General features: G+C 36.8%; 1 protein-coding gene across 1 annotated transcript in view; it reads right to left on the bottom strand.

Annotated features, from left to right (window-relative positions):
* Positions 1-6706: 6706 nt before the first annotated feature.
* The window catches only part of TACR3 (tachykinin receptor 3), a 40272-nt gene continuing 19980 nt past the window's right edge, over positions 6707-26998 (bottom strand). The window contains exons 4-5 of the mRNA XM_009951965.2: positions 9838-10034; positions 6707-7022 (exon numbers count right to left, since the gene is read on the bottom strand). Of these exons, the coding sequence (XP_009950267.1) occupies positions 6707-7022; positions 9838-10034 (513 nt within the window). The remainder of the gene's footprint in view (positions 7023-9837; positions 10035-26998) is intronic.

The following is a 26998-nucleotide window of genomic DNA, read 5'->3' as shown; positions in this document are numbered from 1 at the left end:
AGTGTCATCTGGGAGCAGGAGCTGGCCAGGTGTAAAATTAGCCTTTTCCTTGCATGCTGCTGTCTAAAGAAACTAGCATAACTTAATCATGTTAGCCTAGTAGGACAGCCAGCCTTGCTACAGACACTTAACTGAAGATTTCCTAATCGGCTAGCCTGATATGTGGGAGTACTGGTCACTGGTGCTTAGGCTGTTCAAAAAGGAGATACCTTCAAAGACAAATAACAGAAATATTTGGAAGCTTTTTTTAAAGCTGTTGGATTTCTTTGGTAATTGCTTTCTATTTTCTTCAGTTGTTCATGTTATTTTATTTTTAAAAAGCATCTTTCTGAGATGCCTGATCAGTGCTTGTGAGGAAGTGCTAAGGGGATGTTTGACCAGTGACACCAGAGTAATTTGAGGTCTGATCTCTTTTGTGATGAGGGAACATCTACATTTTCCTGAAACCATCCAGTATTACCAGAGGGCAGAGTGCTCTGATCATGCTGTGTGAGAGACTACCATAGAGCCAGTTGGGCTAAATTTTGTGCTAAATGGAGGCTAAAGAAGAGCCCCTTCAGTGCCTCTTGTGTTTTGCCTCAGGATCAGACCAGAAGGAAGGGATTAAGAGCTAGGATCTTAGGCTAATATGGGAAAACTATTGAGGATCTGATGGGGAAAAGAGGAGGCTTATAAATGTCTGCTGTGAGAAGAAATGTGTCTGTTTTATGTGATACAAGTTCACAATAATTAGATATGACTATACCCAAGGCTTTCCCTGAGCATTCAAGTTGTTCAGACAAGGAGAAGCTATTTAGCTGTGCTTGAAAAGGGGTGTTTGAGGGTTTCATGTGTTCACCTGGAGACCAGACTGCTGTGGTGCTCATTGTATGAACCTTGGGCTCAGGATGACCTGAATACAGTGAAGGAGAAAGCATTTCACTTAAGGAGAAGTCTGGGAGAAGGCATTGTGTGCGAGATGTTTGCTGAGACAGTACTAGGGCAAAGTGTTGGAAGTTTTTGAGAGCATCACAGATGGTCACGCTGATTATTTTTTTTCTTTAGCATGTACTATAACAATTACTGTTTTGTGATGCAGAGGTAGCTACATATACTATGGGGCAGTGTGTGTGTGATTATGGATACTAGAAATGGTCCAGCCTTGGTAGCATGGGCATGGTAATTTAGTAGTTTGGTAATTTCAAGGTAAATTTTAGCCCTCACAGAGCAGTATGTTGACATGTCTGCGCTACTTTTTGTACCTAAGCTTATCCGCTGCTAGCTCCGAAGTGTCTTTACATCCTATTAGCTTTAGGGGAATTACATGCCTAACAAGCTATGAAAAGTAGTTTTGGACCCAGGGACAAGCTGTTTGGCTTGCTGTCTCTTTCCTCTGCTAGTAGTAGTCCTGCTGCCCCATACATATTTTCCGGTTAGGGGACAGCTATGGCGTTAGTAGCCCTGAGGTGCTGGAGTGCAGGGTGTAGGGAGAGAAGTGAAGATCACTTCCTTTTTGCCTTGTTGAAGTCACCAAGTCCCAGAAGAACTGCTCTGGGTGGTAAACTCACCTGGCCCATCACTTCTTGTTGGTACAATTGCCTAAATGTTTTTAAGGTTCCAAACTCAAACAAAATGAATGAACGCTGTGAACATGTTAAAAACCACTTCTATGCAAAGACTTCCTTTCTCTAGTGTAAGGCCCTACTAAGTAGAGCTTCAGGCCAAGGAAAAGCAGTACTTCTGATATTTGAGGTGTTGCTAGCTGCCTTAAGTTTTTCAGTTCACATCCAAGAGATAGATTTCAATACTGCAGACAGGAAAGAGCTGCTGGCTGGGCTTCTCTGTGGAGTCCTTTCACACTGGAACATTTCCCTGTCCTCGGGTTGTCAGACCTCATCTGGCAGAACCTCTGCCAATCTGGAGATGCTTTGCAGGAGGTTTTCCCTTGCATTCAGGCAGGAGCTTGCCTGCAGTCTTGGTGTGTATAGTATCTACAGACTTGATCTGTTGTTACTCTCATTTGCATATGAATTTGTGGGCAATGTTATAGAAGAGCTGCTGAGTATTTCAGCAGTGTTAACAGATTTGTAGGGCTCAGTTGGTGAATGACTATTGATTAATTTATTAGTTGGTTTTAATAATTTAAAGCATGTACATCCAAGCAGGCTGGGCAACATGCAATCTGAGTGTGCTTTGGAGACACAATTCATATGACCGATGCTGGTGTCCCTTTTTGCTTGCATCACAAATATTGGAGTCAAAAACTTACTGCTGGGAAACTTGGAAATACAGATTTGAGAGGTGGTGTTACAGAGTACTCATAACAGGCAAGCTTGGTGTTTGTAAATGTAACCATTTGCTTTGGGAAATCTGATTCCAGTTGTAATTCAATATGTGTTTCAGTCTTATAGATAGGAGAGAGGCAATCCAATTGGCCGATAACAGTATACCGTGTGATGTATGAACCCGTCTGAAACAATTGGAATTTAAATACCCGCAGCAACTGCTCATGGACTGATAAAGAATTATTTTTGACTGCACTCAACAAATCATTTTGAATTATGAATGTAGAACCACTTGAATCTGCTCACGAACAGGAAGGCTTAAATTGAACTGAATTCATTATTTAATACAAGGAACTCGCACAACATTTGTACACAGTGGTGTATTTTAAGCAGGGTGTCTTGCATCTTTTGTAGCAATATGTGGAGCTGTTCATTAACAAACAGCACATAGTAATCGGGACTCTAAGTTTAAAGCTCATCTTGAACTAGAGGAAGCAGTATAGCAAATTTGAATTTCTATGTGAGCTGGGGCAACTTCAGAAGTCTTGAAATAAATGCACGAGGAACAAGTGTTTCTATAAACTCTGTAGTTCCTGGAGACAACAGCCTGAGCAGTTTTGAAATCTGTGTCAGTGAAACAGGAATTTCTTGTTTACTGCTGCGAACGAAATTCACTGATATTAAAAGAAACGTGCACATCTGAAACACTCAAATGCTTTTATCTAAATTAAAAAAGGCAACTTCTGAGACTTGTGTTTTCTCTCTTTTCCTATGCTAGTTCCTTTTGTACGTTATTTTTGAAAATTTATATTAGTATTGGTCAATGACCTCCTCAATGGACACGTTTAGTTACCAGATGTAAACATGCTGCAAATAGCTCATGCTGAGCAGTTCTGCTAATGCCTCCCAACCTTGAAAATAAGACTTAAGTGGAGGCTGTCAAGAGGTGCCTGCCAAATAGCTACAGGCTGCAATCTACTGAGTGCCTCTTGTATGAGTACCTTGAGCTTACTCGGAGTTCATTTTTCCTCTCAGCATCATGCTTTTATATGGAAGACTTGAGACAAAGGTATTATAAATCTCTAGCTTTTTTCCACTCTCTTTTTCACTCTGGGTTTTTGAGTCTTTTTTTGGTTGCTTGTTTTTTTGGTGTGTTTTTCTGTGGGTTTTTGTTGGTGGTGGTGGTTTTTTTTTTTTTTTTTTTTTACAATTTTAGCCAATGTCAAGGGAATATCAGAGAAACTAATGCTGAACATACTGTCTCTGGAGATGTGAAAGTGAAACCTGTCCTGTACCAAGGGAACCTCACTGCAAAATGGCAGTTCAAGGATCAATGAAGTCTTTTCATCAGCTAAGCATTTTAGAGGCAGACTCCTGTAGGAGTCTGGGCTGAAGTAGTAGGGACTCTTTTATATGAGAAGGACTCATGTTTCAGAAAATCTTCAAGGTTAGAAGATCTTTTCTGATGCTGTTGAATTGTAGCTGGTTTAGAGTATTATTGTGCCCCTCTCAGTAGGAAGCTAGCTCTGTATCTGTCTGTTTTCCCTAACTTACCTCCCAGCAAAAGTAAAGAACGTGGATTGAATGTTGCAGTGCAGACGTGAGACTGCTACAGTGCTGCACCAGCAATCACACAGAAGCACGTGCACTGCATGCAGGCTACTACTTTGAGCAACCTTTTTGGCACAAAGTGAGGATTACCTGATTTCCTCTACCTTCGGTGAGGGATGTCAGAAGGCCTATAATGAATTTTATAGTAACCTGAAAATTACATATTGAAAATGTTTGTTCAGAAATAGTCATTCAAATGCAGTCTGCTGTCAGTCACAGCTTTTGCTGTGTTACTTGTTTGACTGTAATCAACCCTTCATGTTTTTTTCAGGCTGAGACAGAGATGGATTTGTACCATGTATCATTGTCATGTTTTGTTAAAACAATCCTGTCATTAAGAGCACGGATTTCTTCATTAGTTGTACAGGAATATCCTGTAACTTCAGAGAACTACAGGAATGATGAGGGTGTTTTTCGACAAAAAACCCTACCTCACCAAAGTATAGTGAGATTATCAATGGATTACTTGTCCAGAAGGTCATATCCTGAAACACTTTCACTAATTAAAGACACAGATGTGAGGAAACCACCATTGCTTCCTCAATATTTGTCAACCAAGGATCATAAAAGTTATGAGGATGGTGTTTCGTACACTTACGATGCTGTATTTTTATGTACAGCTTTTTAACATTTATACTCTACGTTTGAAAACAATAAATTAATCTCACTACAGCCATAGTGTTCAAACTTACATTCTTGTATTGATGTTTATCAACACTGGTTTTGCAACAGCCATAGTCAGAAAAGACAGTTTATTTAACAACGATACATTTTCTGTATGTATGCTCCTCAAAAGTTGTGTATGAGCAGACAGGACTTTACAGCGTGTGTTTATAATATATCATCATCAGGTTAATATGCTTAGGTTCATTTTTTTTGTGCGTGCTGCTATCCTGAATCTTCTCAGCAGAGTTGTTAAATGCCTGTGAAGACTTTAAGTTCTTAAACCAGAGTATTTCAGGGGGAAAAAATAGGAAAAAAAATTAATAGGTATTGCATGACACTTGCTCAATTACTATACACTTTTTTTTTCTAAAGGAAAAGTGAGAGTAGAACTATGGCGCGATGGAAAATAGAGCTGTTTTTTTCAGAAATTCAGACTGTTGAAAAGCATGAACTGACATTTGAAAGGAAAGCCATTAATGCAGAGAGCTCTTTGCTTCCATAGATTTAAGATCAGGCCTTGGACAAGAAAAGTGTGAGTCTGGAATTGTGATACATTTCTGTCAGAGTACAATACTTTATGACCAGGTTCTTCAGTTATTCTACATGTGGAGGGTTTAATGTTAAATACCAGATTTACTTATTTGAGGACATTTCACCTTATGCAGGATTTTGATTTAGCAGAGTGATACAGCAATGCACTGAAATCACAATACAAATACAAATTACACTTAGCGAATATAGCAGTTGACTATACACATGAATCACAATACAGACATGATTCTTGTTACTAGTCTCCTATGATATGCTTGCAACCACAATGCTGGGCATCCCCAGTTGCTGGGAAGGAATGCGGGCTAAAGCCAGCTCAAGCCTTTCTCTCTTCAAGCTTCTCTTTGTTAATCGCTCAGCTTTGGTACTGTGTTGGATTGAGGCAGCTATACCTTCCCCTGGGCTGCTCTGGCTAACTTGGGAAGACGTTCACACTCTTTTCCTTAAGTTTTGATTAACTGTTTGAGAACAAACATTCACACAACCAGATGATCCACGCAAGTGATATATAGCTTTTTATCTAAAACAAAGGCTGCCCTCGAGTCCCTTTTGTATTAAGTTCAGCTTTCTTTGCAACAGTGGTGGTCAATGGATCTTGACTGAATTGGGGGGGGAAAATATCTGTGTAATAATGCCTAAGATGTTTTCAGATGCAGACAGAGGAGTATTTTTAAATGCATTAGCTATGGAAAATTCGGGAAAATAGGCCAAGTTTTTTTTTTTTTCCCTGCTGAAGGTGTTTCATAGTGAAACACGTTACTGTATCTTCTGCAGAGAAGCATTTGTTGCCACAGTAGTATTTTTCTTATATATGAATTACACAGGTTTTTGTTTAAAATCTTCTGATGTTTCTGAAGTCAATCAAAAAGCTCCTGTTAGGGTTGCTGGAGGAAAGTCTCACTCTTAGCACTAAGATACAAAGGTATAGGACATTCATCTGAGCAATACATCCTCTTGGAAATACACATTCCATTGGAGTCTAACGTTCACTAATATGGAAACTTTGGTAGAATTTAACTTACACTCTTACAGATTTTCTGCTTCAAAAGAATTTTTTTGTATATATTTGAAAAACTACTGTTGCAGTAGTTAACTTTAAGCAGAGCTTAACTTTATTCATGTGAACTTCATTTTTATTTGCCCATGAATACGGCTAAATTGTAAAACATTTGGATAGACTTGGGCTCATTAGGTCTTCATTATAAAGAATTTTTTTATCAGATCTTTTGTAATTTTATTACTATAGAATTAAACACTCATAATAGAAAACATCATACATTTCAGCTTCAATAAGTAAAGGAGTAAATGTTTCAGTAAAAGAAACATAAATGCCACAGGTCAGATAGATACAGCTGAAACAACTTTTTTTACACTGTTAGCAATGTCTGTAAGGATTATCTAAAATAAGCTGTGTATAAGGTGTGACTCTGATGCATACATATGTCTCCAAGTTTCTCTTTCTCTCCAAAGCAGAAAAGCAAGAGATGTCGAGAAGTCTCATGATGATATTGTAGCTAGGGTTCATCAGTGTTTGCTTTCCTGTAGTATGTATATCTAGTCCTGAAAGAGAAGAGCATTGTCCAGTGCTGCCCTTCTAACAACTGGCTATGAAATGCTTAGGAGTAATCACCTGCTGATGTGTTCAGTGAACTGATGAGACCTGAGGCTCTGGAGATGGTCTTGGAATTCCTCTGTGAACAGCCATTGAAGGTTGTGTCCCTCGGAGCTGCTCTTTTTTTACGGCTGGCGTGGGTGTTGTCTCCATCATTAGTGTCGAACACCATTGTCATGCTGGACTCCATTCTGGACACAGCGTATAGGCTGCTTTGACGGGTGGGATGAAACCTGGCTGCCTTGAGCTCTAGTTCATCGTAGCTGGACACCTCAATGAAGGGGCACCAGCGGAAAGCTTGCTTGAAGCCAGCTCGGAACCTGGGAGGAAAAATGCCCGGTGAAAGCCTGTGTTTCTGAGAGCCAGCCACAGGCCTTCGTCTGAAAACATGTATCGTGCTGACAGGACACTGACATAGCTAATTATCTTGCCACTCATCCTGTTCGTGTTCAAGTCGGTGGGAGTTTGCTTGACTACAGTCTGAATAGGGTAAAAAAGATTGTGGTAACAGCCCACTTCTGTTTCTGATTTTCTATATACTTTCACTGCATTTTAACATTATTATTTTCCTGAAATTCAATTTACCTTCGTTTGCCTATGCCCAAATCTTCTTTTCTCTAAAATACTATCCCAGATTCCAATAGCCCTTCTGTGTTTCCCTCTTGATAGAGACCCTTAAATGAGAATGACATAATGACTCATAATTGTTCATATAAAATATTTAGAAAATATTTTTTAATAATTAAAGAAGATTCTAGAAAGTTGAAAACCGAAGATGAACAATGTTCAAATGGGAATTCTGAGGCTTTAGTGCGTTAGTGTTTGCAATATTCATAGAGTATTATTTTATTTCAATTCAGAGGCAGAAATTTACTATAAAGACTATTGTTACTTTTCATGTGTGTACGTTTCCAGAATAGAAGTTAAATATATTAGAAAAACAATTTGCTGTATATTTTTGTGTAACCTGAAAAACCTTTTCACCTAGCCCTGGAACTTACCAGGCTTTCTAACTTTCTTGCTTATCTTGTTTCAAAAGTCAGCTCTGTTGTTTATTGTGTCTTTAAGCTTTTTGGAGCAATGGTTCAGCTGCCACAGTGATGGCTACAGATAAAAATTTAGGCAAAGTTTTCAGTGAAAGTTGGCTGATCTAACAGAAATAACTTTTTTTCCTCCTTAATTTAAGTTTGCCACAGAGCTGTCACATGACGACAAACGAGCAGGTAGCGTGCTATTCAGCGTTCCTCTGTTTAGATGCAGTCCACATTATGAAAACATATTGAAAGAACCTCTGATGGAAATTAATTTAGCAAAGGAAGCTGTAAAACCTAGACATCTTTAGACTGTATTATTTTTCGTTTCACCTTCTATCCTCTTTCTCATTCAGTGCATGTTTTTTCTTTATCTTGAAATAATGCTCTCTCTATCCAGATATGTAAGTAATATCCTAATTAGCCTGGAAGATGAGGTTAGCAATAGGTAATGTAACTGCGTCTGATACTAGATCCAGCAGAGGTAACAATACTGCATGAATTGATCAGACTCCCAGCAACACGCTGTATTTTCCTACTGCATGAAAAGGAAGTGGATGTTCCAGCTTTTCGATTTCAATATGGAACTTAATTATAAGGAAACTTTTACTGGTATTTCATTCTTGCATTAAATTCTGAGCAAGGTGTCCTTTAGTGTTTCTCAAAATTATGAAATTTTTGTGGATTTGTGTTTTTTAATCCAGACATTTAATTTTGCAGTGTATGAGTGTCAACATAAGCTACATCAGTGTTACTAATTTTTTATGAATAACATCTTTTGTAACTCTTCTGTTAGAAGTTTTTGAAGAAAATGGCAATGTTTTAGAGGTTTTATGGTAGTAATTGAGAAAATATGAGGCCTGGTTATTCCTCACCTTTGATTTTGCAGACACTGGACACCTAGTGAAATCTGGTTTCTGTTGAAATTAATGGGAAATTTGCCATTTGAGTTAGGATTTTTTTCTGGCATACTAAAACTTTACCTCTTCTTTAAACAGTTGTAAATGATCAAAAGGGGCAGAAGGCTGTATGAAATCTGGTGTTGCCTTGACATTTTAAAAGACTATGAATGTTAAGCATCTTAAGCTATTCTCATCAAGGAGGCAGACTCAGTGTTCTTACACCAATAAAAACTCAGCAGGATTTGGTCACTTCATTTTCAATTAGGCTTCTTTTGACAGGTATTGAATGATCTTTAGTGAGGTTTTATAAATATTTAACAAAAATGATATAAAGCTTGTCAGTAATTAAACTTTACACTGGCTGCTCATTCAAAAGCGATTTAAAATATTATTTAGGATAACTTATAGAATACTAATTCATACTGACTGAGTTTGTGAACTAATTCGTTGGGGTTTGCTCGTCTTTAGACAGTAATACTAGAAGAAATACTGAAAAATAGGATGGCTAGAGTGATATTTGTTTAGATCCTGGTCCAAAAAGCTGAAATGAAATACATGAGTTCATTATGCAATCCAGTAGTCTCAAACTGCAAAATATCCGTAAAATCTCACCAAACTCAACAAGTCCAGTGCCTTTGAAATTCAGAGCATAATGCATTGTTATCAAACAGTACTGTAATTTAGTATTGAGTAATGAGAATATAAATATTTGTTTTATTAGCCTGTTACAGACCCCAGAGCTCAGTAGAAATCTAATGGTGAGGTATAAAATACACAGTAAATTGTGTTTTATATTATATCCTTCAAGCACTGCAAAAAAAAATTTGTGGCTACAATTGGTGAACATACAAGTTGCACCACATATCATGAATGACTGTCTTTATTTCTTTATTTTAATGTTTTGCAAGCCAAAAACCATTAAACTTCTACAGATTTTTGAATTTTGAATATGGAAACAAGAAGGTTTGGTTTCTGAATACTGAATTTTGCTCTGAAATTTTAAGTAGACCAAAGTATATACTGGAAATGCACATTTATTTTTTTGGGATTCATTTCAAGTACAAACCTAAAGGAAGCTTTTTGTTTTGTTTACCACTAACTGAAAAGTATTGACGTGAAAATTCTTTGCCTTTTATCCCATTTAAACCATTTATATTCTCATTGAAGTTATGCATACCAACTGTTTCATAACCAGCTCTTACCTCTTATTAAGACAGCAGTAGATAATGGGATTGTACATTGTAGAGCTCATGGCAAGCCAAAAGCTGGCCAAATAGATTTGCTGAATGTATTTCCACCGATTTAATTGTTGATAGATCCCAGTAACTATGAAGTAAACATGGTAGGGCAGCCAGCAGATCGCGAATGTCAGCACAACCACAATCATCATTTTTACCACCTGAAAAAAGGAAGTAATAATGCTATTCTATAGTAAATATTAGCCTTTTTTATTTGGACTAACATTTCAACATCCATTAATAATTTTCTTGCATTTGATTATTGAAGTTATTCAAAGCAAAGATGAATAAGCTTTTATATAATTTTCCTTTTAATCTGACTTTCCTAAATTTCTATTGTCTTTTTTTTTTTTTTTTTTTTCTCAGCTGGAGATCCTTGTTTTCCTAAGGAAAACAACATGAAAATCTTCTCTAATTTTATTTGTATTGATTCTTCCAAATAATATATTTGGCTATCTAAAATATTACTTTTTTTCTGTACATCTAATCATGGAATAAAGCTATAGGGTGTTTTATTTGGAGACCTCGTTTTGGCCTTTATTGACCCTGGTGTCTTTTTCTGTTGCGGTCTGCAAGTACATTCCTTGTCCTCAGTTATTAAACGTCATTTGAGTAAACACTAGGTTGTAGGAAATGAGTAACTGCAGTATATTGTTTAATTTCAGTGGCTAACAATATGCTTGGCTGGTGATCATTATTGTTGTTTTCTACAGGTATCACATCTGTTAGCTACCATAGTTTCCACTGAACACAACTGAAGAGAAGCTTTGTTTCGTGCTTGAAACACAAGAAGAAAAGTTGTGAGTCATGTGAAATTTTCACTCCTGTCTTTCCCTCTTCAGCTATGACAAATAGTAGCCCAGCTACCATTTCCAACACAATATGTCACACGTTTACACAACAGTTTTTGGTTTTTGTAGGTAAAATAAAAACAGACATGATGTTGTGTGCTGGGACATCTCTTGTTCATTTGTACTGTGAATACTGAGGAATAATAGGGATTGCTATCAACAGTTCCTTTCATTTCTCTGTACAAGGTACCGTTTCCTGCTGTTTGTAGTTTTGTAAAGAAGAAGAAAAAAAGGGTGTGTGTGTGAAATTTCCCATACCTATATTTCTTAGGTGGATGTTTTTATAAAATTTCAGCTAATATAATTAAACCAATTTACATATGAATGTTATGGTGCCGTCCTTAACTCATATTACATCTTCCTGTGGGAAACATAAAGTAATTTTCATTTAACATCTGGCACCAGTTTACAAGCTTTCCTGCTGGCTGGGACTGTACTGTACAGTCCCAGCTTATGAGAATACTTACTATTACTGATACATACACCGATCATCACTTAAAGATACACAAGTTGCATCTGTCCACACATACAACAACATTATTGATATTTGGTTCTTCTAAAGCACTTTTCATCAGTTAATGATAAATCAAGGCAGAAAGAAGATTGGTATTATTGTAAAGGAAGGCAATGCACCAAAACCTAGTATCACTTTCATCTTTGGTAAGTGTACATCTGCATGTCTGTATCTAGATATGTATAGATGTATATGGGACTGTATGCGAGACTTTTTTTTTGAGAGAGGGAAGAGGTTGTGACTGTATGTGAACAGATATTTCTGGACTAAATTATGTGTCTGAAATGATGCCATAAAAATATGTTGTTAAATCATAGTCTATCATTAAATGGCATATCTTTTCTACTCCTTTGGACATAACTTCTGCTATTCTTCTCCTGGGGATTTACACCTGTGCCTTGCATACATTGTACAGATAGAAACTCCATAGTTCTACCACAACACTAAGCTCTCTGTCCATTGATTACAGGTGCACTCACTTTTCTTATTGTTGTGTTTTTACACCTGTGAGGAGTGATAAGCTTTACTTCAACACTGTTCAGGATTTCTGCAAATTCAAAACACTTGAGAAGCTGATTACTTGCCTTCATATTTAATTAGCAAGTCTTGCAGTACTAGCTGTGCATGTGAAATTCTTCCTAGAATTATTTATTATTGGTTTGTCATAGGTGCTAAATGGAAGGAGTTTTGTCTCCAAGTTTTCAAAGTTTAATGAGGTAAATCAGTATTTATACTGAACATTTAATCTGTGCACTACTTGAGAACTAAAACAATAGAGCTTTCCAGCAATAAATGTAGTTTAATCTGGTTGAACACTGTGTCGCTCTTGCCCCAGAGCTGCTAGAAATCGCAGTAAGAGTGCCGGTTGCCAGTTTGGCCTACTGAATTGTGTTAACAACATTTTCAAAAAAAAGTTGTCTTTTTTTCTAATATCCAAATTCTTATTGGCCAGTTTTCTGTGTTATAATGAAGTGCAAGGCAAGCAGTGCTTTGAGAGTCTACTTAAAGATCTCCTAAAGCTAATAAACCTTCACAGGCTGTACAAATGACAGCTTTTTGGTCTCAACTGCTGCACTCAAAAATTAACACAAAATGAATTAAGTTTTAGTTTAACCCAAAAACCAGTATTTCAGGTTTTCTTCAGGGAAACGGAAATCCCAAAATAACTATTTATACTATGACCCAAATAAAATCCTCAACTAAAATTTTTTTCTCACAATTTCAGGCAATTTGATTCCATATTTTAAATGTTTTAACTTTTTTTTTTTTAAAGCTTTTGAAATGAAAAATGTCTAATCACTCCCAGAAAATCACATCTTTCCCTGCAAGGTTTCTGTTTTGTTTAAAACAAAAGACTCATTTTTAAAAACAGTGAAATCAGCATAAAATTTTCTTATTGCTGTTTCTGTCTGGAAATCCATGATTAAATATTAAGTCATCATCATCCTGAAAGCAGAAATTTCTGAAGCAAATAGTTAAAATAGACAACAACCAAAAGATGATTTTAGATGGAAATTAGTGTTTGATTTAATTTGTGAAGTAACAAGTCACAGCAGTGGCAGTGAGGCACACTATGTTCTTAATCATTCAGGTTTGCAGCTGTTTTTCATAAATTACAAAAATTATCTAAAGATTTAAAGTATTGTTTTTTTCTCAGAAAAGGCTGTATCAGTCTGAGTTTTGCTGAAGTGAATGGTAATATACCGAGGTATGTATATTCAGGGGGAAACATACAACAGGGTTTCCTTATTAATGTGTAACGTATTTGTCCTGAAATAAAAAGTGTCAATTTTTCCATCAAAAGGGACATTTAAGAAAAGTCAAGATTAAGTTGTCATTCTTTTGAGTATTCATGTAGTACAATACACTCATTGACATATTACCTAAGAAGAAGATACGTGAGATGTTGCAAGTCTCTGTGGTATGAAATCATTTCAAACACAGGGTGGTTACAGTTGAATTTTAAGTCAACCACAGAAGTTGAGAGGAATTGAAAAGCACTATTCTGTCCTTGTTTCCAGCTAAGAATGAGTGTGTGTTGGCAGAAATGGAGGAAAAGTATAAAAGGAAGCTGAAAAGGAGAGAGATTATTCCCAATTTCCTTTCCTCCTTCAGAGACAGGCACACACACTGTGTACGGCCATACTTTCAGTTTATGGCTGCAGTTCTTTTCCATCACCTTAGTCTTTCCAGTGTTAAGTTTCATTGCTTAATGATCTCAATAACTATGAGCAGAAGCTGCCTTCAAGGTCTATAAACCCGGGGCACCTTGATTTTGTTTGGTTAAAATCGTGATGAATGACTGACAGTAAACTGTTAAGCTCAATTAGGGCACAGGGAAAATACGTGAAACAGGCCAAGTATGAATTTGATGTAAAAGCCTGATTGTCTTTTCCTGATACGCTATGATGTGTTACTAAAAAATCTCCAACTTTGTAGGTTCGACTGCAGAGTATAAAAGAGACCCTCAATGTTTTGGGGTTTTTTCTGGGAGTACTTAGACCTGTGATCTGACAATACAAAGTTATTTTATTTTGTTTCTTTTTAATATGCCTGTTCTGCTGTATTTTTTTTTTTTTTGAGATATTACCAAGTTTCAATTGCTTTCTCCTCTGTTTTGTCTTGCATAGAATTTGTTAATAAGGGTTTGCTTTTGTGTGTTAGGAAACATTTCTAAAGCGAGCAATCAGAAAACTACTGAATTCAGTTGTGCTTAATGTCTACCTCTGTTCATGCCACCATTTCACCATGGAGTTTTCCAAAACATTTGATTGCAGTGAACATCACCAACCTGTGTCCCAGTGGTGCTGTTTTCCCCTGGTGTTCTGTTCAATTTCCCTTTGTGTATTGTGGGCAGCATGGCCAGAGGAAAAGTTGTTTTTTTTTTTTTTTCTGTTCCAGGACTTTTGTTGAAATGAGTTGTACTGAGTCTCTCAGTTGTGCAACCTTTAGGCAAGTCTTGAGGCTAAATTTGGAATTTCATCAACATGTTCTGCTGATATCTTTGTACTTCTGACTATGTCTATAAAAGAAAGTTAATTTATATGCTTTGCAGTCTTGCCTATTCCTTTAAATCCTTACTCTCTGAGTAAGAAGCATTCTTTCATTAATGAATGATGTGTAATGAGAAAAAAAAATGTATTTAAGAGAATAAAACAGACATAAGTTCGTTGGAATTGGAGTTTGCAGGTTTGCCTTTGTTGTGAAACATTTGAAGCAGTAAAAGTGAAAAGGAACTAACAAATTCTGCTATACTTGCAAAGAGCAGCAAATATTTTTTTTTCTTGTTTTTATTTTGCATGAAAAACATCTAGAAAAATGACTGATTTGGATGTAGCATTGAGAACAGCTCTTGAAAGATTAGTGATAAAATATACTTTTCTGAGAGACTCAGTTGCTGCTGTGGGACTATAGCAATTCACATGGCAAGGCACTGATTTGCCATCAATACCTGACAGGCCACAGAATTGAAAAGTTTCCTTTTCAATCTGCTCTGCAGCTCTTTATTGCCTTTCTAAGTCATCTTTGATATGCTGCTTCTACAAGGTCAGGAATTTGGCTTCTAATTTCCTTTCTACCAATATCACACCCTTTAACTGCATTAGTTTCAGAACTTTTACTCCTAGGTGTTATGCAGGTGTAAATCAGAAGAAAAGCAAATACACATACAGTGTAAGAATGTTTACCCGCTCATGGGTATTATTTGTCCAACTTAAACACAGCTCACAGATAAACTCTGGGAGTTATATGCTTCTCTTTCTGCTCTGTGCTCTTTTTGGAAGAAGTAAAAATACCAGACTAACATTGCATAAAGTATTTCTCTCGGCATGTTAGGATGCAATCAGTACATCCACTTCACAATCCTAGGGACATACATTGCACTTGTGCACTAAGCGCCAGAGAGAAGTGAATACCATTATGTCATTTGCTTCTCCACAATGCTTATTTGGTGGGAACTATCTTTTGCCAGAAAATTAGGATTCAAAGGTAACACTACGTGTATTGGTACAGAGATAGGACTGATTTCTGAGCTACCAAGTGCTGTGGGTTTTCATATGATTTTGACAAACTCGGGGATTTTCTGTGCTCTTTTAGCCTGTAGAAAGGTTAGATTGTTAATAGCTGAAGGAGATGCACATTTAGAAAGAGAAAGAATTGGAAAGCTGGGAAGTCTGTCAGTCAGGTAAGGTACTTGTCAATTGTAGTGCTCAACAAAAAAATTCATTCTTTTGACTTACACCTTCCATTTTTTTCTCAGTGGCTTGAAATAAAGACACTACTTTTAATTTCAGTTTGTATAATCCCTTGCTGCAGACAGAACTCACAGTCACTCACTTTGTTGTTTAAGCTGTAAAGTTGAACAAGATATTCACTTCTAGAATGAAGTATCTTGGAATCAGATTGCTGTCTTACAAATGCTAAAATGTGGGGTGTGTCCCACAAATCAAAGTGATTCTGACATTTTTGATGGTCTTAGCTACTGCCCATTTAAATGATGCTTTTCTAATATTGCATGAAACACAGCTTTGACAGTGACTTTAAGATTCTCTCAACAGGTCCAGAAATATCTCTTCTGTTGAAGAAAAGAGGGTAAAACTTCTGCTCAGGCTTTGAGAACACATGATTTTACATGCATCTGATTGAGGACAGGGAGGAAAACTTGCCACAAGTCTTACGTTCCTTTATCTAAAACAAATGTCTAAGTTTCTCAGAAGAGATTGTTAGATATTAGATAATATGCTAATATCTGCTGCTCAAATGAAGAGTTTTTTCTGTAACCTAGATGACAAGTAAAGGTAGGTGGCCATGTATTATTGCCTTGGTCTTCAGCACGTAGCTGAAGTAGCATGAGAAGTTTGTGTTCTTTAGAAAAAGACTCCGGTTGGCTGTTGTGGGATTGGCATTACTGGGTATGGTTAGCCACCTGAGACCAAGTTCTGAAAAAAGTGGAAAAACCTGATGTAATGCTTTTGTACTTAAAATTCGCACCATCACTTACTTTAAAATAGTTTCCTTCCTGACCTGGAATGAGTGATGGAGCATGTGTCACTTCCATGCTTACAGCGGAGATGAGATTTGGTATGGGGGAAACAAAATAATCGTATCTTCTTTTTTTTTTTTTTTTTTTAATAGGAGTAGTTGTTTCTCAAGTCTACTTTCTGCCACAATTCTGAAAATGTTCTGAGACCTTTAGTCCTCAATGAAGGCTTTCCCAGAACCTTGCCAATGTTTTAAGACTCCCTTGAATTTTCCATATAAGACTTCAGAAGGATTGGCACGTGTGAATTTTTTTCTTTTGGAACCTAGACCTTATATTGAACAGTGTAATAAACAAATAAGGCTATGCTGAATTATGCCACTGAACTATACAAAAGTATCCCTACGTGTGGTTTGCTTTATGTGGGCTCCTATCAATGGAAACTGCCTGCTTGAACCTAAAATGACATGGGTGCCTATGGTTATCTTTGAAATTGGAGCATAGGCTCTTATTTCCTATGGAAAACCTACAGTCTTCTGGATTGTTTTATTTTCAGCTTATTCACTTAGGGGAATTAAAGAAGTGATTTATATAATTAGAAACCATTTTAATGTTTGCCATATTTCTCTGTAATTTAAGCACAAGAACATCATGAGAAAGGTTGCAGATTATTTAATACATAGATTGAAAAACATCTTTCTTCTCTTTTCTGTTGATAGGAATAAAATTGTGTGGCCTGAAGATGAAATGAGTTATTCCTGGATTGTACTTGTTTAAAATGCATGGCAAAATTCTGTTCAGAAAACAAAAACAGTTAAAGCTATCCTTTTATTGCTATCATAATTATGTATTTGCAATGTAACTTCTTTCCTTTCAAAGGTTGAAGCAAATCTCTTTATTACCACCTAAGGGAAAAAAAAAAAATTAATACTGTCCCCAGTCTACTTTAATTTAAATGGAGTTCAAAGGAAACTGTTAATGTCAGTGATGCTTGAGGTTTATATTTTGCATTTGATGCCTTTAGTTTATTTTTGTTATTCCACAAATGACTGTACAAGGTTATGAATTTATTAGGAGAAGTAAACTTGTAACTCACAGAACAAAAATATTTTGGAAATATTTGGTCAATAAAAAGGTGGTATATGCTCTCGTCAACTATTCTTGCTAGCAAGTATCAGGAGTGTCATTGTCCTGACAGCATCTGCTATTTCTGCTTTTGTACAGACATTTTAGCATTGCTTCAAATATTAAAGTATCCACACTGATCATTACTGCATTGGTTTGATACTCCTGTGGAATAAGGTATAAGCTGACCAGGGTGGCTGAAACTGTTTCCTAGGAAACCTGTTCCAAAGCCTGTAGAAATTGGAGCCTTTTTCTATGCACCCCAGAAAATGAGTAATGACATAAAGGTGTTTTGAATAGGTTGTTTACAATGTTGCAGTACAGAAACTTCTAAAGCATGAAGCACTTGAGTTAAAGGATTAAATTTGTTAGGTGAAAGTATCAATAGACACAACACAGACACCTCTCTGTGTGTAGGTGATAATTTTCACCTGCTTCTAAAAAGCACATTTGGAATATTGTAGGTTCTCTGGGCACCATTCCGGAAAGCTCAACAGACTCAGAACTCATACTAAAATTAATTTGTTCACACCTTCAGGAACTCAATGAGGAAGGGGCTTCTTACGAGCTCTCTCTTATCTCTATCTATCTATCTATCTATATACACACACAAGAGGGCTATACATGTGGTTGCAATGTAGTATATGTAATGGGAGAACTTTGCAGATCAGATGAGACACATTCAGAGGCAACAAAAGACCTTTTGAGGTTTTCAAGGTTGGTTTGTATGCTGGTGAAAGAATTTGCTTAGAACTTAATGCTTAGTCCTGAACGTGGGATATTAAGATTATCTGTCTGGCAGGTTGAGTCTCAAACTTGAACTTGGGGAGGACTACACAGAAGAAATGAGGGCTATATTAAAAAACCCCACCTCCATGGTTTTGAAAATGGAGATTATAATCTCCATGCTGAAAATTTAGATTTTGAAAGAGACAGATTTGGGTTTCATTTGTCTTTCTGGTAGGTATCTTGGTTTTATTATTAAGGAACATGTATAGTTCAATCCAGCAATGCATTTAAAAACACTCTGAGTTCACTAACATTGGAGTCGTTTGTTGAAATTTTTAGTCTGTTTAATCCAGTGTAACTTCCATTAAAAATGTAAGGCATTACTAAACAGAAATTTTTGCCCTAGGACTGTGACTAGACTTAATATTTCACATGAATCTTCTGCCACAAGTGATCAGAAATATAGAAATACAGAGGAGAAACATCACAGAAATTCTAAGTGCAGAATCCTGAGCCTCCTCACTGATCAGGCACAACCAGTCTGTTAACTCTGCCCCTGACCTGGAGTTGGTGCCAACTGATCTGTAGGAAAGTTTTAACCAGATAACTTGCATCAGTCTGTCAGACACTGTGTAAGGTTTATGCACAGTATAAAGCCATTTTTAGAATTTACTGTTATTTTACTCCCCTGTTGTTGCGGCTTGAAGCAATGTACGGTGAGGTGTTCACAGTTCATAGCTGAGTTTTAGGAAAACATGAGACAATGAACGGAAGCTGGTACTGTTGCTGAGTGTGCTGTAGCTATTTGGTAGATAGAGAGCAAAGCAGGGCAGCTTCCAGTAATTTCATTATGTTTCACTGCTTTAACGCTGTTCAGAAAATGATCAGGAGCTATGACTTTATTTCAATAGGAAAACTTGTTCAAAATGTGGGCAAATTATTAAAAAAGAACAGATTTCCAGGAAAAAAAAAATCCTGAAAAGGAGAAAGGATGAACCCTGTTTTTCTGAAGTTCCAAGCCCATAAAATAGCTCTGTAAAAATATTTTGGTTTTAACAGGCAATGAAAATAATTCCCCAGTACCTCATGTCCCAGTCTTTCTCTAGGTAACTGCTAAGCATGTGAAGAGTGAGACTATAAAATGAAAATCACAGTACACAACATTAAGAATTACTTTGCTCATTCTGTACGTTTTAGTAGGTATTCAGTTCATATACTCTGTAATGGAAAGGGTTTAACAGAAGTTTTTGAAACATAACCAGTACTCTGATAATTTTTTTTTTTAATGCTGCCTCATACTGCTAGAGAAAAAGCCTCTCTGTGTGTGTGTTTAGGGAGGAGGTCATCCATTGTTGTTAATGTGTTGATTGTGCAAGAATTTAAGAATTTAATTAATGGTAAATAAAAATGCCCAAATCAAGTTTTCCTGTCAATACTCTTGTTTGTTTTCTTGCAGTGATTTTTAATAGCTATGGGAATGTATTACTGATCAAAATAGGAAAAGATATCTTCTTCTGCTAGTATTTTCTCTAGACAGATATTCATGTGATATTCTGGCCCTTCTTGCTCTTTAGAAGCTTTTTTTAAGCTTATGAGAAAATAAGGTAAAAAAAAAAATCTCTATTCTGCAAGCTATGTGGCCCACTTGGATGAGCTGTAACCCAGATTGTATCTCTGTGCTCCAGGTTCTGGTTCTCTTTGCATTCGTAACACAGAGAAGTGAATATTTAGACATACATGCAGCCTTTGTAGATCAAACTTTTAGCTGTAACAGCAATTACTTGCAAGTAGTGACTTTTATTATTGTATTAATAGCAACCTGGTGAGTCTGGCAGGGTATCTGTCTTCATGGGTATGGGACAACTCCTCAAAACAGTAGTGGAACACCAATGTTTGCAGTCTGGTCCAGTAATCCATTTCATGACCAGTGCTGACTTGCCCATGTAAAGCCATGGAGGAGAACAATAGACAGAAGTACCAAGTGCATCCCGTTGTGTAACTTCACCTACTGTGGTACAAAACCAGTTTTAGGAATGTGTAACAGTTGTGAAGTCAGGCTCTAGCTTTATTAGGATTGGTTTGCGTTTACCGTGTTAGCCAAGGATATTTCATACTTCCCATAAATTGTCAGAGTTAAGGATAGCGTAGTAAGAGGTTCCCTGAAGCAGAATCAGAGGAAACCCATCTTTAGTTATTAATTTTTGCAAGTAATTTTGCATTTCACTACTAGCACAATTTGGGAAATACTTTCCACTGGAAAGGTAGTGGAGATAAACATTTTGTATCAGAAAGTATTTATTACTCCCTCAAAACCAGGATATATTCTGATATATTCTATAAGCGTCAGTCTTGAGATCAGCCTCATTTAATGTATTTACTGAGGAGTTTAGTACAGAGAATAAGAGCATGCCAAATAAGTTTGATGAAAACACGCTTCAGTGTAGCTTTGCTGCTACAGAGGCATAGCAGAGGAAGAACTTGGATGTTGAAGAACTGCAGGAGCAGAAATGCAACTTCAAAGCGCTAAACATATACTTAGTGTGGTACCTGTAGTGATTGTCTCTCTAAGTGGGGTTGTGGTAGTGACAGACATCAGAGCTGGATTTGTACTGTGCTAGTTTTGGGATTGTTTTACACTGTTCTTCCATAGGTAGTAGGATCATACTTGGAAAAAATTCTGGGATTTGCTGAATTAAGGACTAATAAAATTTTCTGCTGTGAATTGTGGAATGAACTGTTGTGAACAAATGAGGAGACAGATGTATTGATTCATTACAGCATGACCAGGTCATCAGTTTAGTGAAAGGAATAAATGAGATACTAGTATGTTCCTGATGAGGCATTTTCAGTGGAGACAGGAAAGTGTTATTACCACTGTGCAGGACCATGGTGAGGCTTCACTGCTACTATTCCTTGTCTGGTCTTAGTAACGCATTGCATGATGACCAGAAGCGCTTGTTTTATTTGTGTAATGAATGTGAATAAATCCTGAGAGAGGATATGGCTGTAAAAACCTCTGTAGATGTGGCACTAAGGAGGGATAGTAAGTAATTAATTAAGCTAACAGAAAATAATGCCGCAAATAGAACTGTCCATGAATAAATTTAGCCTGGAAACTGGAACTGTAGGAGTGGTGAGATTTTTAGAACACTTTGCATTAGACATAGTGGTCCCGAAGGCAAAATGGTTTTAAGTTGGAGATTTAAGATGATATCAGAGGAACTCAGTTAGGGTTGCCTGTGATGACAGGTCTTGGGCCCGCAGGCTGGTTCCTATCCTGTTTTCACTTAACATTTTAATATTGAAAGAGACAAACTGACACTCAAGGAATAAGTGGAGAAATGTCTGGACACAGTTTAACGTCTTCCACTGTGTGGCAAAAAAGGAACGACTTTGTTTCTGGAGGAACTTACAAAAAACTCCTGAAAATTACTTCTTCCTGTGTGTCTTTTTTTCTTCTTCTTAACTTTAAGCAAGAAATGTGACAGTGTCAAACACAACTACAGATAAAACACGTGTTTGAAACTTGCTGTGTCTCATTGATATGAAAATCTAGAAATGGATTTAATTTCTAGAGTAGTTTCACAAAGTCTAAGATATATGACTAGGTGAGTCTGACCTCAGAGGAGACTGACTTGAAAATATGAAATCGTAAAGTTAGTCTAGTTTTATGATAGGGAAAACAAAGAAAGAATCAGAGCTAAACCCTTCAGAAACTTTTAGTTCAATTCTTTGTATTTCATGTACAGTAAAGACATTGTACCAGCATGACAAGCTACCACTTTTGGTATTATTTTGTCACACCTTCAGCTGCCTAAGGAATAAATCAGTGGACATTTCTGTGGAAGGACTGGAATCATTAAAAAGCATCTCTGTTTTTTTTTTTTTTTGGTTGTTGACTGCCAGCAAAGCAGTGGAATGTACAGAACTGATGCTAGCTGGGGTAAATGGTCCTTCAACCTGATGCTACTTAGTATTTTTGCTTTTTGATTGTGCTGAATTATGCCTGCTAGATTTATGAAGGGCTGCACTGAAGTACAGCTATGGGTTTCCACCACAATAAAGCTTTGGCCTACAAGGCGGTTATAATGCATCAGCATTTTGGATATATGATAATTTAACTGTAGCTGTATGAAATTTCAGATGATCAAGCAATATAGCCACCCACACAATATAACCTATAGTGCTATGTCTGTTAGATCAGTGAGACCAGCTGTTCTTAAAATAGGGTTAATTCTCCAGCTTCCTCTTCTATCATACTCCACCTTTTTTCTCCATTTTATATTCATTGTCAATCTCTGCAAAGTCAAAGAGTACAGCCATTTATAGAAGAGGATTATTGATGGACCAGAAAATTGCATAGGCACCTATTTTTTGGCAGGGTGTATATATTATCATAACAAATTGAATTCCCGCACCTCATTATCCCACAACAGAAAGGGTATGTTGTTTCACTCATCACTCTCAGAAATGTAAAATTAACCAAAGGGAAAGGGTACCTTCCCAGGTGGGAAGTGAACGTGCCCCTTTGTGTATGTTTGCACAGTTCTGGAGTGGGCACAGTATCAGTATGTAAGCAAAGTGCTCCTACCTCACTGTGGCACGTTTTTGTCCGTGAAGCACAAGCACAAATGAAGCTACAACGTGGAAACTTTCATGCCCCATGAATAAATAAGTGATGGGAAAGGTATGAGGGCAATATAAGTCTCTTCCACAGTCTGCTGTTACGTGGCCCATTTGGATGAGCTGTAACCCAGATGCCTTCCACCTGTATCTGGTTCTCTTTCCATACATAACATGGAGAAGTGAATACTTAGACATACGTGCAGCCTTGGTAGACCATTAGCTGAATAAAGGCAAAAAAATTATGTGGTTATTACTGGCTGACTTTTCAAAAACATTCATAGGTGATAATTCACTATAGACTTGTGTGTCAGCCGTGAAGACTCAGCTATCCCTTGAAGTCTGTAGTACAAAGCTGTGTAGGGTAGTTGATTGCAGCTGGTGTTTTTAATGGAATTTAGAACAATCAAGTTATATTGACTTTCTGTTACATTAAGCTGTTTGACTCCCTTATGCCATTTTGAAAATGAATATAACATAAACTATTGGAGATTGGAATGCTGGTCCTTGTGCTGGGAAAAGCTGGGAGAAGATGGATTGCTTCAATAACTGGGAAGATATTAAACTTACCGTGTCTTCATGTAGTCCCCTGGGGTAGCAATTATGTTCCAACCTTGAAGAAGTCTGAACAAATGTCTAGGATAAAAGTGAAGTTTCAAGATGGTGTTGGCAGGAAATAGGAAGTCACATGCAAGACAAATCCTTGGACTGAGTGTCAAAGCATTTTTGTTTCTTATGGCTGGATGCAAACTTTCACATGAGGTTTTATGAATGGGGCAGTATCTAACTAGTCTGTCTGTCTAGACTTAGTGGTTCATTGTTAACAGTAAGTATCTCTGATTTCAGAATTACTTACCATGTGACATGTGACTTCAGAGTGTAATAGTCTCACCACCTATTTTTGGTCAATAAGGTTTATATTATGAGTATGGTCTTGTTTTTCCAAACTTATGTCATCCTTTGTGGGTGCCCATAATTAATTCAGTGTTCCACAAGTTTTGATACTACACTACAATGTTTTGGGCTTTGACTTTCTTGCTCTTCTGTTTTGTTTTTAATTTAATAAAATCTGCCGCTTAATAAAGTACTCTGTAGTGAAACAATTCAGCTTCTTTCTCGCATCCTGACCTGGTCAGCTACCATTTAATGCCAGCGGAAGTATCATTATTTTTTACTAGTGCATTTCTTATGTTGTGCAATGTAGAATAGAATGTATATTAACATGATTTTATGTTATGTATTCATATGTGGTAAAGAAAAAAAAAAGGAAAATCTGCCTTTTTAGTTGCACTGAAAGCCAATGAGAAGTCAGGAATAACATGCTGAACTGAATACACTGAACTGAATTATAGGTGTACTACCATGTAAAAAAGGAACATAAGGACATAGGACAATTCTTCCTGGATCAGAGAGCCTGATCCCATGAACCTGGCCATTTTCCATCTTCTGTTTTCCTAATACTGCCCAGCATCCAAAATTGTATTAGAGGAGGGTGCATATCTGCTTCAACCTTTCAATATCTAATTATGAATTTACTGCCTGTTAATTTCCCTAATCCCTTTCTGAACCCTCTGAGATCAGAGCATCTGGCAGGAGAGAGTCTCAGAATCTCTTTACCAACTCTTAAATTACTCCCTCTTAAAGTACTCTCTCTTCTACCTGCTTTAAACTGCTATCCTATTAGTTCTTGTACTTCAGGATTTGGTCATCAACAGTTCTTCAGTTGCTTTATCTACCACCTTTGTCATTCTGTAAACCTTGATCATTTCAGCTCTTGGCCTCCTCTCCAAACTGAAAAATCCAGGCCATTTTAATCTCTTCATGGGACCTTCGATCTTTTATTTTTAGTTGCCCTTCTATGGACTTTCTTTAAATCCATGAAAGGAGGGGGCAAAAAAAAAAAAAAAAAAAGAGAGAACAAAACAGAAATACATGAGTGCCTACATGCGAAGTCATTATGCAGTTGTTCTTAGAGAGACCATTTGTTTAGATCCTGTCCTGTTGCTTACTTCCGTAGTCTATGAAAGGGGAAATATTTCATGTAATTATTTCAGAAAATTATTTTGAATTATTGGGGTGGCTTTTTGTAATATTTATGTGTAGTCCTTTAAGACTTCACTTGGATATTTCTGTTTATGTAGTAAAAGCTTGTCACACAGCAATTTTGAGTGATTTTTGAGTTTATATGTAACTGTTCTGACCCTGACTTGGAAAAGTACGTCCTGGCCTCTCTCTTGCTTTGGAATATTTTGAATTCACGTTCAAAAGTGGTTCTTATGACATCATTATTCCTACAGTCCCATATTGTTTTATTATTTTCTTTTCAGATAGAAATCTTAAGTTTTCTACTTTTTCATTTTCTCTTTCGCTGGGTTGCATATACTGTATTAACTAGGTGTATTAACTAATTAGATGGATGTATTTGACTGTAAATGGATATGGGATGTCTACTTTTGCTGTCAAAATCTATGTAGATAAAGCTTTGAAAAATTTCTTATGTAGTTAGACTGGTAAACCTGACCATCTCTTTAGTGATTCCTGTAATACTGTGAGTCACCAGAAAACATATGTGGGATTTCTTTTCTGGTTTTATATGCAAATTTGCAAACCGATTTTAATATTGGAAAAATATGGCTTTTAATCAGGCTTTGTTGCAGTAAGAAGTTGAGATGACACTTCAAGCTGTGTTGGGAGAAGCAAAGAATACAGGCAAAGGCATAAGTATGGATGGGTCACAAAAATTGCTGAAAAAGATGAACAGTGTCTTTTTATCATAAGTTAATAGTTAGAGGTAAGAGGAACTGTAAAGAAATGATACAAAAGTTGAGGAGAGTATTTTCTGTTCTTCTGTATTCTTCCTATTGGGACAAAGTAATGGCATCTTCTGTTGAGAGAAACACTATTTTTTTCGGAAGACAGTTATGTTGGAACTGACAAAGACAGCAGTAACTGATTTTATTTACAGTACATGATTGTCCCCTCTTACAGGTTAACTAAAGTTGGAAGAGGGATTGGAACAGGTTAGATAGAACAAACAGAGTGTGGAGAGAACATCTGAGAGCAAGTCTCTAAGTATTTGCGTTGAATATAAAGACTACTTTGACCTACTAAAACTGAGAGTTACATTATGAGCCACCTATACAAACGTCAGTTACGTATGACAGTATTGAAAATTCTGTCTTGTGAAAATGAGGTTTGCAGGAGAACAGATGATGTTCATCTGAACATCAGTCAGTCTCATGCCAGGAGCTTTAAGAAAGTGTAATGGCTGCAAAGTCCCCACATGTAGTGAATGTTCAGAAGTTCAAAAGGCTGATGGCAGGCAAATTTAAATGGGTCAGTCCCTGAGACATTTGATCTGTCAAAAAAAAAAAAAAAAAAAGTACTGCTAGTAGTCTCATGCAGTCCTGAATTTCTAATAATTTCAAGTCTTTGACCCCTTTGACTTTGTATTGCCCAGCCTGTAGTGTGTACTGTGAAATTCTTTGAATCCTTTGTTCTTTGATGTTGCTTTCAGAAGGATTCAGGGTGCATTGCACAGTCACACGTATGAAGTGATGAGACTGCCTATCAAAATGCTAACAACTTCCTCAAGCTTCAAATCTTTCTTGGCAAACATAGGTCTTACATGTACTGGTCACTACCTTCTTAACATTCAATAACATTTCAAACAACCCTAATCAGCTTTTGCACTGTATCATTGCATAATATGAAACATGTAGTCAGCTATTTTATATTTCTCCTTCATTATAAGTGCACAGACTTTCTGTATGTCTAGATATCTGCATGCTAAATAGCAAGAAAAACAGATGATTTCTTTGTTTGAATAAAGGAAAAGCAATAGCTCTGTTACCAGAGGCAGGCTGAGTGATAGCTTTATTTCTATTCCAGTCTATTATTTCATTTCCATGAATGACCAATTATGATTCATCTTTCCAAATACCAGTTATTTCATAAATCCTGCTGGAGAGCACAGCAGTGGAACTGAAGAGCTGTCATGGAGCCCTGACAATAAAGTCACTGATGCAGTTACATCTGCACATAATTTAATCACCCTGCACGTGTTGAAGGCATGCATTCTAGTACTCTCACATTTAAAATCCTTTACCTAAGGATGCTAATCCTTGTCTCTTGCATATATTTAGAGTTCTAAAGAGGTGCTGTTTTTAAAGTATTCAAGGGTGTTAATTGGACCCTTCACAGCATATAGCAAAAGCCAGGTTTTCTCTTCAGAGACCTTTATTTTTTATGACATGTTTATTTTACTTCGTCATTATGATAACAGGTGCTGAAGTTCTGGGATCT

The sequence above is a fragment of the Leptosomus discolor genome, chromosome 4 (genome assembly GCF_034619465.1).
Source record: "Leptosomus discolor isolate bLepDis1 chromosome 4, bLepDis1.hap2, whole genome shotgun sequence".
Classification (NCBI taxonomy): Eukaryota; Metazoa; Chordata; class Aves; order Leptosomiformes; family Leptosomidae; genus Leptosomus; species Leptosomus discolor.
Note: the sequence above shows the minus strand (reverse complement) of the source record. Positions and strands in the feature narration are given on the sequence as shown.